A 14,314-nucleotide genomic window follows, 5' to 3' on the forward strand; every position below is an offset into this window, starting at 1 on the left:
GCAAGCCTGGAAAACTCATGCAGTGGGTTTCCAGGGTCCAAGACACAGGTAAGACTGTATTCACAGAAAACCTTGCGTCACATGCCATCAGTTGGTCTCCTGGGTTTGGGGCCAGGTGGGCACCCTGAAGGAATTATGCTAAAAGTGTTTGTGATACCAATTCTGAGTGGACCCCAAAACTTCTGAGGCCAGACAAAGTTGGGGCCACAGGCCAACATGCGTGCCACCCCTCCAGGTGCTTCTCTGGTCGGCCAACAAGGTATTTGAAGAGCTGACAGACATCGAGAGGCAGTTCCACAAGGCCTTCTACACCGTCAGGGCCTATCTAAACTGCGACCGGTACTCCGTGGGCCTCCTGGACATGACCAAGGAGAAGGTAAGGCGCTCTCCTTCCTCAGGCGCCTCTTCCCCAGCAAGACCCAGCTCAGGGGCTGAGTGTCTCTCTTTCCTCTTCCCAGGAATTCTTTGATGTGTGGCCTGTGCTGATGGGGGAAGCCCAGCCATACTCAGGCCCACGAACACCCGACGGCCGGGTAAGTCAAGCTGTTAGGTGGTAACCACCCCACAATCTGTCTACACTGGATCCAACTCCATGAAGAGGGTGAGGAAACAGTGTAGCCACCTGTTCTCATCAGCATGCACTGGCCCAGTGAGGGTAGATTCTCTAGATCCGATTTAGCTTGACAACAGAGCTCCTATAAATATGGTGACATGATTCCACATGAATTATAGTGTGTGTGTGGCGTATGGGCCCAGCTGGTGTGAGGTTAAGTGAGCTTAAATGGGTATACACACTGTACATATATAATTACATGGGTGCTGTAAATGTGTTCTCTGCGGGTGTGCATCTCTGTGCACGGATATGTCTGGGTGGGTGCTGTTCTCTTTTTATAAAGAAAGACTCCCCTGAGAAGCTGACCAGGACTCCCTACACTGATTTGTTGTTGTTTCTCAGGAAATTGTCTTCTACAAAGTTATTGACTATATCCTCCATGGCAAAGAAGACATCAAAGTCATTCCGTGAGTACTGGGGTTTGACAAGTGGCTCACCCCAGGATGGGATACCCCCAAATCCAGCCTCTGAAGTAGCCATCTCTGGGGCATCTATGTAGAGCCATCAGGGCCTTCCCAGGACAGTGAGGAGCAACGGGAGCAGATGAATAGGGAAGTGGCCAGCTAAGGCACTGGGCTATCTGAAACATTTATCTAGGGAGTCGGGTGAGCTGTCCAGGTGACCCCATCCCAGCCTAAGGTGAGGCCATCGTCACACCCCGAAGAAAAGTCCAGTGCAGAGCTCTGGTCTAGGGGGACAATCGTCCTTTGATTATGTGCCCAGTGACCTCATGATTCTATAAGCCTGTTGACATCCCAAACAGGCTCCAAGCAGTGGGTAGGATTCAGGTGTCAGGACTGGAGAACAGGCAGCCAACACTGAGTCTCCAGAGGCCAACTGAAGTCAGGAGCCTTAGTGGAGGAGCCGCCTGCAAAGCGAGGAACCCCAACATGGCAGAACAGAAGGAACCTCATCCTGGTCTCCTCCGTCCTTCAGCAGCGCCTTAGCCCCACACCACCTGAGCTCACAGAAGGGATCAAAGCGAACTCATTCGCTGTTTCACCCAACATTCCAAGCACCTGTTCCTCTAACACCTGTTCTTTTCCCACAGCACACCCCCAGCTGACCACTGGGCCCTGGCCAGTGGCCTTCCAACCTATGTGGCAGAAAGTGGCTTTGTGAGTGCCCCTCCTCAGGCCTCGGCCTGTGCTGCAGTGCTGCTGGCCTGCTGCCTCCTGCTCACCCTCCTCGCTTCTCTGCCCCTCACTTTGCCCAGCCAGAGGCTCCTCTCCTGTAGGAAAGGCTAAGTAGCCTAACGCTTGTGCTTGAATGTTCATTTGCTCAGACTGAAATTACTTCTCATCCTTTCCAGATCTGTAACATCATGAACGCCTCAGCTGATGAAATGTTCACCTTTCAGGTAATCTGCCTACTCATTGACAGAAACCGCATTTTGCTAGAAAAGAGGATACTTTTTGTTTCAGAAACGATAGACTGAATTAGGTTTTTCCACTCAAGGAGCAACTTGTTGAGCTGGAGAGACAGCTCAGTAGGTCAAGTGTTTTCTACGAAGGCACAAGGTTTCCAGCACCCACGTAAAACACACACACACACACACACACACACACACACACACACACGCGCGCGCGCCTGATAGCATGTACCTGTAATCCAAGTGCTAGGTCAGGGGATGAGAAGCTGGCAAGACAAGATGATTCTGGGAGCTTAGTGGCTGGCTAATCTAAGCAATAACTGAGCGCCAATTTTAGTTAGAGATCCTATCTCAGAAAATAAAATGGCAAGCCGTGGAGGAAAACATCCAGCATAGACCTCTGCGTGTACAAACATGGGCACACCTATGTGTATATGTGTATACGTTATACGTTATATATACATATACACACATAAAACAACTTCATTCACACCTGTAAGCCAAGCACTCAGAAGACTGAGGCAGAAGGATTGCTGCAAGTTAGCTCAAGGCCAATCTGCCTAAAGTATTAGATTCTATCTTAAAAAGCAAAAGAACAATAAAAGAAACAATTTCAGTCTTAGTGACTGGGACACAGTACAAGAAACGTGTGTCTGTGCTTTCAGGCTTACAGTTGACCTGGTTTTACGTGTGCTCAGTTAGGTTCAGGTGATCCTGGCCGGACTCAGGAGAGCTTCTCTGGCTAAGTGGACTCTGTGTGGTCTTAGCTGGTGTTCACGGGGCTCTTGTGGGCTCAGTAGGTCTCCGCTGTGTTCAGCAGAAGTCAGCGAATCTTTGGGCTCACTTTTGGCAGGACTCGGTAGAGCTTTACTTGTTATCACTTCTGACCGTGACCTAGCTGAACTTTTCTGGGCTGGGACTGTGAGGGTTCAGAGCGTCCCTGCTCACCTGTCTTCATCTCGTGTTTGGACAAGCATATAGGGGCCACATAGCACTTTCCTGAAGGAGGTCATGTTAGCAGGGATGTCACTAGCAGCCGCATGGAACTGGCCAAAAATTGCAATCCGAATTTCATATTGGAAGGCAGGGGTGAACCAACCGCATAGTGTTCAAAGTCCAGTGTAAAATGAGAATGTTTATCTACTTGTTGAGCTTTTAGAGCAAGGCTTATCTGTACTTCTAGAAATATTCTTGGTGACGAGAATGCCCACGAAGTCTGCTGTGGTGGGGAAACAGCCTCCTTCAGCCCAGAAAATGCTGACACAAAGCCCATGAGTGTAAAGTTCACAGACAAGTGAGAGTGAGGAGACAGCATTCGCTCTATTAGCATGGCTTGAAGACAGGAAAAAAATAAAAAATAAGGTCTACCCCTGTCCCCAGAGCAGCAAGTCCTTACCAGGCAATGGAACAGCCTGGTCCTTTCTCTGCTCCCTGCAGGAGGGGGCCCTGGATGATTCCGGGTGGGTGATCAAGAACGTTCTCTCCATGCCCATTGTCAACAAGAAGGAGGAGATTGTGGGGGTGGCAACCTTCTACAACAGGAAAGATGGGAAGGTTTTCGATGACCAAGATGAGGTTCTCATGGAGGTAAATACCCAGCACCATACCTCACACAGGCGCTCATCTGCCACGCGGTGAGACGTCAGTGAGCTGTGTCCCTCCCCACACACATCTGGACCCCACTTAGCACTAAGTCAGGGAGAAGGGGTGAGGGCAGTTCTTAAAGTTGTAGTTCTGGAGGCCTCGTTGAGAGGCGTCCACTATACTGTAGCAGTCTGAGAAAGTGGCCACTGAAGCACAGCGTTAGAACATAGTTAGCACTCACCAGAGTGCATGGCTGATGGAGTGACACCGCTGCCTACCTCCAGTCTCTGACACAGTTCCTGGGATGGTCAGTGCTGAACACAGACACCTACGACAAGATGAACAAGCTGGAGAACCGTAAGGACATAGCCCAGGACATGGTTCTGTACCACGTGAGATGCGACAAAGATGAAATCCAGGAAATCTTGGTACTGTACCTTGCATTCTATGGGGCCCCTCTGCCTGGGTAAAGGTGACACCCCCAATGACACAGTCATGGATGGGCATGACACTGCTACTCTGTCACACTGATGTGACAGTTACAAGTGACTCAGTCATGGCCATAGGGTAAAGATGACACTTATCATCCTGTCCCTTGTGGGGGAAAAGGTAATGAAGTCACTGTATTACATTTGTCGGATGACAGGGTTACTGTCACTCTTTCATTCCTGGGGGTGAGGGTGATATCATCAGCCTACCACATGGGTGTAGGTGATGCTGTCACTCTCTCATGTAGGGTGAAGTGACACTATCACTCAGTCCCACAACTCACATGTTGCTCTCTCTTAGCCAACAAGGGATCGCCTGGGGAAAGAGCCCGCTGACTGTGAGGAGGATGAACTGGGGAAGATCTTGGTGAGAATCCGCTTCCAGTGGACACAGCTGCTCTCATGAGTGGCAGGAAAGAGTCCTAGCACACACAGCACCTGTTAGTGCTACCTGTGTAGGCACGTCAGCTCTCCCCAGCAGAGGTGACAATACTGGCTCCAAGAGTGTCCAGCTGGAGTTTACTTGATGTCTGCCCTGCTGAGTGTCTCTGTCTAGTTTCCTGTCTCTTCTGTGTGTCTGTCCTACTGAACAGTTTTGGGGTTTATTAATACCAATGAGTTCTAAACACCAGTGGCTCTGTGTGTTGTGAGTATGTACATATGTGCCTAAGTGTCCATATGGGTAGGTCTGAATCCGTGTATGTACCTCTGTAACTTTTCATGTAACTGTCTTTATGGTTTGCTTTTCCAACATCACTGCCACAAAGCCAGGCAAGCTTCTTACTGTCGGGTCACCCGATGGGAAGAAACAGCAGGATAAGACAGGCTGGGACAGTATGAGTGACCTAGCTATAAACCTGCGTAGCTGGAAGGGAAGGCAGACATCACCAGAGATACCTGGGTGTGTGTATGCCTGGACATAGGTTCAGAGAAAAAAAAAGGTTGAGAACCAGTGGGGGTGGGGTCTGCCTGCTTCCCTCAGCCCACAATCTCTCTTACAGAAGGAAGAACTTCCAGGACCTACCAAGTTTGACATCTATGAGTTCCACTTCTCCGATCTGGAGTGCACTGAGTTGGAGCTAGTCAAATGTGGCATCCAGATGTACTATGAGCTGGGTGTAGTCCGCAAGTTCCAGATTCCCCAGGAGGTGAGGAGATATTGTTGGAGGTTCCAGAACAAGAGAAGGTGGAGGGGTGGTTAAGGGTTACAGATGCCCTAATGGGTAAAATGTGTGTGGTGATGGGATGAGAGTGTCCAAAACTTCTACAGAGAGTGTTGGGGACAAACCTCTCCATCACAGAACCCGTGAAATATACTTGGTAAATATACCTAGAACAAGGGATGAATAGATGATTGGTTGGATGGGTGGGTGGGTGGATGGGTAGGTGGGTGGATGGATGATTGGTTGGATGGGTAGGTGGGTGGATGGGTAGGTGGGTAGATGGGTAGGTGGGTGGGTGGATGGGTGGGTGGGTGGATGGATGGATGAATGGGTGGGTGGGTAGATGGTTGGTTGGTTGGATGGGTGGGTAGATGGATGGATGGTTGGTTGGATGGATGGGTAGGTGGGTGGATGGGTGCATGGGTAGATGGATGTATGGATGTATGGATGGATGGATGGATGGATGGATGGTTGGATGGATGGGTGGGTGGGTGGATAGGTGGATGGGTGGGTAGATGAATGGGTGGGTAGGTAGATGGTCGACTGAATGGATGGGTGGGTAGGTGAATGTAAAGTTTATTAACTAGGTGTTCTGAACAACATTTTTATTAGGACATCACAGGGAAATAGGGGGTTTGTCATAGGCTCCTGAGGGAATTGCAGCAGCTGCTCACCAGAACAGAAAACGCACAGCATCTTTTAGGTCTGCCTACAGGAGAGCTTCTTGGGGGTCACCACTGGGAGGAAGAGAAGCGCTCAGAGCCTCCACCACTTTACTCCCTCTATGGGTTTCTCACTCTGGCCTGCATCCACCTCCAGACCTGCGTCTCCACAGCCCACAAGAAGAGTGAATACTCTCATACGCCTCAGAAAACAGGGGTGACACAATGGTGTTTCTGAAAGAAACTTTACTAAATCCTAAGGGAAACAGAACAGAAAAAAAGTTCTCAAAGTATCTCACATACCCAAGATCCTCTTTCCACTGTGGCTCTGGACCTTGGGGATAGAGTCATGAAATTTCCAGTGGCTGGAGCTGTTCTTGGCTCTACTGTGCGAGAGCCCTTCCCAAACAGGAAGAGGCCAGTGGGAACAAGAGACAAGGGCTCTGAGGCCAGCAAGGTGGAGATGGGTGATGGGCAGAGCAAGAGCTACTGAAAGCAGCATGAGAGACTTGTGTGGACGCTCATGTGGTATTGTGTGGACTCACGTGTGGCTTCCAGAACCCACACGTCCTCTGCTCTCCCAGGTCCTGGTGAGGTTTCTCTTCTCTGTCAGCAAAGCCTATCGAAGAATCACCTACCACAACTGGCGCCATGGCTTCAATGTAGCCCAGACCATGTTTACTCTCCTCATGGTATGTATGTAAATGGGATGGGGCAAGGTGACTCACGGGGCTGGGACAAAGAACACAGCTAACTACCTTCCGGCTTAAAGATGCCCATTGTGCTTGCCCAGTCACAGCAATGGGTGGAGGGGGCCCGGGTGGGTAAAAGAATGGGTTTGGGCCAGCCCCACTTTCCCTTCAACCTGCCTTCTGGAGCCAGAGAGCTGGGCCAGTGGCAGGACCCAGGACTGGACCTATCCCCACAGACGGGCAAACTGAAGAGCTATTACACAGACCTGGAGGCCTTCGCCATGGTTACAGCTGGCCTGTGCCACGACATTGACCACCGTGGCACCAACAACCTGTACCAGATGAAGTAGGCTGTGGGGAGGGCATGGCAAACCATAATCACGTGCCCTTAGGGTCAGTCTTTGTAGTCTGGCAAATTAGTACTTGAAGACACAGTGCTAGATGGGTCAGACCTCCTCCTGCTGTTTTCTAACATTGTTTTGTGTTGTGCTTTCTTTTTAAATAAAATACGCAACAGGTCCCAGAATCCTCTAGCCAAGTTACATGGCTCCTCAATTCTGGAACGGCACCACCTGGAATTTGGGAAGTTTCTGTTGGCAGAGGAGGTTTGTTCCTGATTTGGTGCTGGGTTCTCTTCTGGGCTGTGACAGACAAGCAGGAGGCCCTGGGTGGCATGGATTCATCATCAGTGGGCTGTGCTAAAGGAACAGGCACACATGTACAGATGTTGCACATTGGGTAGAATTGCTAGCGAGGAGGAAGCAGGCAGGAGTGGCCACTAGAGGGTAGAACAGATCATGGAAATGGACAATGGTCTCCAGCCCAGGACTCTCCCGGGCACCAGATAGTCGCCAAGGAAGGACAGTGATGGCTATCCATGCTTGGAGAAGTAGCCGAAAGACTGGTCTGGCCATGTTAGAACGAGGGGAGCAGACAGGGTAGGTAGGCCCTGAGAGCCAAAGCTAAGCGCACTACAGACAACCTTTGCCAGAAGCCAACAGCAGTTGCTGGTCCCCACAGAGCCTGAACATCTACCAGAACCTGAACCGTCGGCAGCACGAGCATGTGATCCACCTCATGGACATCGCCATCATCGCCACCGACCTAGCCCTCTACTTCAAGTAAGAATGCATGGGGGGGGGGGGGCAGGCTGGAGAGATGGCTCAGAGGTTAAGAGCACTGACTCCTCTTCCAGAGGTCCTGAGTTCAATTCCCAGCAACCACATGGTGGCTCACAACCATCTATAATGAGATCTAATGCCCTCTTCTGTCATGTAGGTGTACATACAGGCAGAACACTGTATACATAATAAATAATCTTTAAAAAAAAAAAAAAAAAAGAATGCATCTGGGAGCCAGGTGCAAAGACGCACTCCTGTGATCCCAGCACTCTGGGAGGCAGAGGCAGGCGGGTCTCTGTGAGTTCGAGGCCAGCCTGGTCTACAAAGTGAGTCCAGGACAGCCAAGGCTAACACAGAGAGACCCTGTCTCGAAAAAACAACAACAACAAAACAAAATGCATCCGAGGCAGGAGGTGTGGGTGGAGCCCTCAGCTGGCGGAGATTACCATAACAGGTCTGTCACCTACTCCTCCCCTCCTTCTTGGGACCAGGAAGAGAACAATGTTCCAGAAGATCGTGGATGAGTCCAAGAACTACGACGATAAGAAGAGTTGGGTCGAGTACCTGTCCCTAGAGACAACGCGAAAGGAGATAGTCATGTGAGTAGCAGGGCCACGGTTGGCCAGCTAGCCCTGCTGACCTCGCTAGCCCCAGGACAGGAGAATCCAGAGTAAGAGTGCTTCTTTCTAGATTGGACGAAGGCACTCTCTCAGTCTGCCCAGGGATCCATGGGCACCAGCACTGGGTTCAGACAGCCTGCCTTGCTGGTCACTCGCTTCCCCTTCTTCACCTACAGGAAGGTGACTCAGGACTAGCACCTTCCCCAGGACTGTCCCAGAGAGCTGCTAAGAAAACAGTGTTCCCCTCTGTTCAGAAGGACAGGTGGTCTTCTCTGTCTGTCCACAGGGCCATGATGATGACCGCATGTGACCTGTCTGCTATCACCAAACCCTGGGAAGTCCAGAGCAAGGTCAGGACCGATGACCCTCTGGACCCAGAGTAGCCCTTCTCAGGCCATCCCGGGGCTGCACCCAGGGAGCTGCAGGGACATGGTGTTGATTTGTGAAGTAATTCCCGGGTACAGCAGTAGGAGGCACCGTATGCACGCTGCCTGCAGAACCTCGCGGGGAGGGCCTGCTGCCCCTGAGCATGGAGCCCCACAACAGCCTTTGTGTGTGCTCAGGTCGCTCTTCTTGTGGCTGCTGAGTTCTGGGAACAAGGGGACTTGGAGAGGACTGTCTTGGATCAACAGCCCATTGTAAGTGTTGTTTCCAGAATAGTTGATCTTGACATAGGAACTGGAATGCTTGGTAGTGCTCCAGACTCCAGAAAATTAAGGGTCTTAATCTTAATTTGTAGGTCCCTTGGCATGACTATGGGCAATCTGGCAATCTTGTAGAATAGAAGTCATGAAAAATTGGGGAATCCTGGTTGTAGCGCACAAGCAAGAGCTTGGGTCAATGTGGCTGCAGAGTACACCCACTAGGCAGGGCAACTCTGAGCAGGGAAACCCTAGGGAAAGAGGGGACAAGTAGACGGAGTAGTCCATGGCAAGACAGACAATAAGGCAGTTGTGGTTAGGGTTAAGAGACACTGCTGACACCAGGGAGGCTCCCCACCTACATAGGGACTGGGAGCTACACAGGCTTATTTTGACCGCTTATCTTCCAAGCCAGCTCTAGCTAACGTAAAGAACTGTTTGGAACAGGCTTTAGGCAAGAAAGAGGCCTTTGCCAGATAACAGTCTTACAGCACCCATGTCACCTGCCCATGTTTCTCTCACAAGCCCATGATGGACCGGAACAAAGCAGCTGAGCTCCCCAAGCTGCAAGTTGGCTTCATCGACTTTGTATGTACTTTCGTGTACAAGGTGCGTAGCAGACGTTCTATGTTGGCTGGGATGGACTGGCCACGAGTGGATAGGGATTGAGTTGTGCCCAGCAGGGACCTTACAGGGACATTTGCATAGTCTTCGCCCTTTTCCGAGAGGGCAGATAGGGGGGACCAACACAACACCTGTCTCAATCTGCCCTGCCAATGGCTTGTCCGAAAATTTATCACCAAATACATCCCTGTAACGTCCTTCTTCACCCTGAGGTATCCCTGCCTTAGAGTGCCACTTTACCCACAATGAACACACACTCTTCAGGAAAATGACTGCCCTCACTTACCAGGTATCTGTGAAAGCATGAAAGTAAGCCTGAATCAGTCTGTCTACACTAGCACACAATACAACCTGCAGAACATGATAGCAGCCATGTCCCCACTGCCTTGGTACTGCCAAGTCTTCAAGTTCTGACGTTTGATCATACGACATAAAACAGGAGTTTGGAGACTCACAGGACAGGCCTGACCAGTGTCCTCATGTGATGTGCGTGACACACAAGCTCCACAGCACTCTGGCTATACTCGGTGGTGACAGACCCACACACACGCTGTAAGGGAGATGCTGTGCGATTCCAAGTGAAGTCAGTCCTCAGCAGCCAGGGAAACAGAAAGAAGTGGCCACTGTAGGCCCCACTGCCTTCACCCACTGGCATCCCCTGAAAGCAGCTGTAGGGCTTCCCTCTTCCAACCCTCCTGCAGGTGCATTCTCTGCTCTATTTTTGGGATGCCCTTCCTGCTAGTACTGTATCTTAAATACTAATACCCAACAGCTCCCTCTCACACAAGCTCCTATCCTGCCCTCCTCCTCAGTGGTTCTCTCCCATGCTGATCAACTGTAAATGACTCTGCTTTGGGCCAGCCCCAATGAAATAGGCTGAGGGTGGGGAATCCAAGCTCATGCTGAGCCTGGGGTGTGGTAGGGAGCCATAGGTCATGCGACCTAGTGATCAGTCTTTGCAGCCCAGTGACCGATGCCGAGAGAGGTTCTTACCAGGCACGGTAGCTGTGCCTGAAATCCCAACATTCGGGAGGCAGAGACAGGTGGATCTCTGTGAGTTTGAGGCCAGCCTGGTCTACAAAGTGAGTCCAGGACAGCCAAGGAAACACAGAGAAACCCTGTTTTGAGGAACCAAAACAAAACAAAAAAAGTGGTCATCTTATAAGCACAGTGCTAGGGAGTGTCACTGTTCTTACGACTTTTAAAATAAAATGTGCCAGCTACCAGAATCCTATAACCAAAATATAGAGCTCCTTGATTGCAGAGTATCCTCTCCAAGGAGTCTGGTCATGGTAGGGAAACTGAGGCCTTGAAGTGCCAGTGTTTGGGTCCTCCAGGAGCAGTGGAACAGCACGGTGACGTCTCATTTCCCTCTAGGAGTTTTCCCGGTTTCATGAAGAGATCCTGCCCATGTTTGACCGACTGCAAAATAACAGAAAGGAGTGGAAAGCTCTGGCTGATGAGTATGAGGCCAAAGTCAAGGCCCTGGAGGAGGAAAAGAAGAAGGAAGAAGACAAAGTAGCAGCCAAGAAAGGTCTGGGCTGCGCTGAGCACTGGGATGAGCTCATAGTCAGTCCCCAAGTCGGTGCTGTAGAAAGGCAGAGAACCACCATGCACTCAGCACTCACTCAGAAAGGCGGCTAATTCAGCTAGCCAGACAGCTGAGGCTGAGGGTCTAGGGCCAAGGGACGCCGCATCCATCCATCCATCCATCCATCCATCCATCCTGTCCCGCACTGGGCATGGCTGTTCATGCTATGTAGACAACAGTCCAGGCTGCAATGCTCTCACTGAGGCAGGAATGCTGATATATTCCTGTACGGGGAGGTGATCTCACTGAACTCCTCTCAGCCCTTTTGGTCCTTGAGTAGGACAGCTTGCCCCAGGTGTGGTAGCATGTGCCTGTCATATCTGTCCCCCGCCCCCAACTTTCCTCACAAACAAAAGAAAAAACTGAATAAAACACAACAAAAAGGCAAAAACAAAATCAGTGAGCTAGGCAAGAGTTAAGTTGGCGCAGTGCTTACTCTGTATCTCCAGAGCAGAAGCCTAGTGACACTATCTCATCTTTTCAAGGGTTTGTTTACCCAAGACCTGGGGTTCTCCGGGGCCACTGTGAGACCACATTGAATAAGGCGGCTTCTGGGTCATGGGAGGTCAGGACTGAAAGTAATCAGGGGCATAGTGACCGAGGAGGCTCAAGCACTAAGCAAGGCTCAGTATAATCGGCTTGGGTTGGCCACAGACCTAGTTCAGCCCCTGCCGGGAGAACCTATAGGGGCTAGTAGAGGACACTGGGTATAGATGGCAACAAAGCCACCACTCACAGTCTATCTTCTCTTGCAGTGGGCACAGAAATTTGCAATGGTGGTCCAGCCCCCAAGTCCTCGACCTGCTGTATCCTGTAAGCCCTGTCTACTGGCTTCGGGTTGCTCCTGCCACTCACCACTGGATATGGACTCTGCCTATAGCAGTTTGGTATAAGATATTAGGAACAAGGGGAAAAAGTGATCGAACATAAATGTATATTTTGAAGTTTTAAAGATGTTTTTACAAATTAAAGCCAACTAAGCTGGGCGTGGTGGCGCACGTCTTTAATCCCAGCACTCGGGAGGCAGAGGCAGGCGGATCGCTGTGAGTTCGAGGCCAGCCTGGTCTACAAAGCGAGTCCAGGACAGCCAAGGCTAATACAGAAAGACCCTGTCTCGAAAAAACAGAAGCAAAACAAATTAAAGCCAACTATGAATAAGTTAAATGGTGTAGCTCATAATATTTATCTGATTTGATAAAGTTCTGTGAATTGTGTGGAATCAGACACTTATGTATTCAACCCCATCTGCCTTAGTTAAAACATACACCCAGAAAGTCAGGACAGTATAGGGAAAACAACTTGCCAGTTTTACACATGTTGATGTCAGTTGAGGGCACATCATATTTGACTTGTTGAGAAGCTCGGCTGGGTCAAGGCTGTGTGTGAGCAGATCTGAGATGAAATAGAAATGGCCTGGATGGAAATAAGCTGCACAGAGTGCCTGGGTGGGATGTGGGGAAGGAGGCAGCAGCAGCTTTCTCTGCTGTTTGCACTCAGCTACAGTTGCCTTTAGTACTAGTGGAGAGGGGGCAAATTTAACCCTCAGAGCCCCAAATAGTGGGATACCATTTTGGGGGTGTGAAGGGTAAAAGCAGCTCCTTACTTGGCCTCTAAAACCAAATATAGGGCTTTGACATATACACCTACTGCTTCTCGTTACATTTGTAGATCATCTCACTTAAAAATATATATATAAATAAGGCTTTAAACCTGGAAAACCTCAAGGCATAAAACTGAGGAAGCAAGTACACTTCTCGTTTGCTTGATCGCTGACCAAAAGTAACTTGGGGGTAAAGGGCTCATTTGGTTTACATGTCTCTTCCACAGTCTATCACTAAGGAAAGTCAGGACAGGAACTCCAGCAGGAGCAGACACAGGAATCAAGAATGCTGCTTACTGGCAGCATTACTGGGCTGGGGGTTGGGGGTGGGAAGGATTTCAAGATTTCTTCAAGACAGGGTTTCTCTGTGTAACAGAGCTCTCTGGCTCTCCTGGATTCCCTTTGTAGACCAGGCCAGCCTTGAACTCATAGAACTCTGCCTGCCTCTGCCTCCCCAAGAGCTGGGATTAAAAGAGTGAGCGCATCACCACACCAGGCTCTCACCCAGGAACATCTGTCCAGGGGTGGTACCACCCGCATCAATCATCAATTAAAGAAACGCCCTGCAGACATGTCCATAAGTCAGCATGATTGACAACTCCCCGATTGAAGCCCCTTCTTCCCAGGTAGTGTGTCAAGTTGACAAGAACTAGCACCCCAGTTGCCAGTATAGAGGGGCCCAGACGAGGAGAGACAGCCTCCCTGAATAGCTCAGCTGTAGGTCACTTCCCAACACCCAGAGGATAATTATGAGTTGGGGGCACAAGGCCCATACTATTGGGAAGGCATCAACCACCACCTGTCCCCTGTAGGGCCTGGGCTGCCGACAGAAGCAGAAGAGCCCAGAGCTGAGCAATGCAAGCTGTATCCAGGAGGGTACGCATCCCTGGCGTCCCCGGCCGGCCTTACCACTGTGCCCTTCTGTACTTCTTACAGTTTTAAACAAAATCTCAATTGTTAAGAGATGCTGGGATGAAAATCTGCTAGCTCAGAGGCAGAGAAGGCACCCAGCTGACCTCCTTCCTCAGACACCCCAGAAGGAACCCCTCTTTCTCAAACAGCCTCCTTTAAGCTCAATGTCCCTTCTTCCTGTGCAGCTCTGTTCGTCCTCCGGACTTCCTCTCTATGGTTTCTTCTTCTTCTTCTTCATAATAATAATAATAATAATCCTATGTTTACTTCCTGTCAACTAGTTGCTTGTTCTGCCTCTTGGCTATGGTTGACTTTATTTAATCCTGTTTGCAATATTCAAGCAGAAAGCTCTTGTATTAAAGGTGTGTGCTAAGGCTGAGCCACACAACTAAAAACGGGGTATTCCATAAGTGACACAAATCTTGAGGTTCATGGTGTGATCAAAACTCTGAATCACTCACATGCTTCTGAGCGTCATTGTGTGTGTGTATGTGTGTGTGTTGGGTAATGATCATTAATTCCTTTGAAACTCACCACCCCCTCTGTCCCTATCTGAGGGAAAAATCAGGACACAACCAGAGATGGTGCATAGAAGCAAACAACCAAGGCAGTAAAGAGAGGGAGCCAGGGC

At 50.1% G+C, this 14,314-nt stretch overlaps 1 protein-coding gene across 2 annotated transcripts in view; it reads left to right on the forward strand.

Moving 5' to 3' along the window:
- The window catches only part of Pde6b (phosphodiesterase 6B), a 35,439-nt gene extending 23,288 nt beyond the window's left edge, over window positions 1-12,151 (forward strand). The window contains exons 4-22 of one of the 2 annotated variants that reach the window (XM_051170700.1): window positions 236-376; window positions 459-533; window positions 956-1,020; window positions 1,665-1,731; window positions 1,926-1,973; window positions 3,423-3,572; window positions 3,854-3,997; window positions 4,359-4,424; window positions 5,059-5,205; window positions 6,467-6,574; window positions 6,811-6,920; window positions 7,092-7,179; window positions 7,595-7,695; window positions 8,187-8,294; window positions 8,602-8,665; window positions 8,879-8,953; window positions 9,482-9,565; window positions 10,958-11,114; window positions 11,927-12,110. In XM_051170700.1, coding sequence (XP_051026657.1) covers window positions 236-376; window positions 459-533; window positions 956-1,020; window positions 1,665-1,731; window positions 1,926-1,973; window positions 3,423-3,572; window positions 3,854-3,997; window positions 4,359-4,424; window positions 5,059-5,205; window positions 6,467-6,574; window positions 6,811-6,920; window positions 7,092-7,179; window positions 7,595-7,695; window positions 8,187-8,294; window positions 8,602-8,665; window positions 8,879-8,953; window positions 9,482-9,565; window positions 10,958-11,114; window positions 11,927-11,988 — 1,860 coding nt within the window. In that variant the 3' untranslated portion in view covers window positions 11,989-12,110. Of the gene's footprint in view, window positions 1-235; window positions 377-458; window positions 534-955; window positions 1,021-1,664; window positions 1,732-1,925; window positions 1,974-3,422; window positions 3,573-3,853; window positions 3,998-4,358; window positions 4,425-5,058; window positions 5,206-6,466; window positions 6,575-6,810; window positions 6,921-7,091; window positions 7,180-7,594; window positions 7,696-8,186; window positions 8,295-8,601; window positions 8,666-8,878; window positions 8,954-9,481; window positions 9,566-10,957; window positions 11,115-11,926 lie in introns of those variants that run through there. The other variant, XM_051170701.1, reaches the window with a different exon arrangement.
- The last annotated feature ends 2,163 nt before the right edge of the window (window positions 12,152-14,314 follow it).

Source organism: Acomys russatus, chromosome 28 (assembly GCF_903995435.1).
Source record: "Acomys russatus chromosome 28, mAcoRus1.1, whole genome shotgun sequence".
Classification (NCBI taxonomy): domain Eukaryota; kingdom Metazoa; phylum Chordata; class Mammalia; order Rodentia; family Muridae; genus Acomys; species Acomys russatus.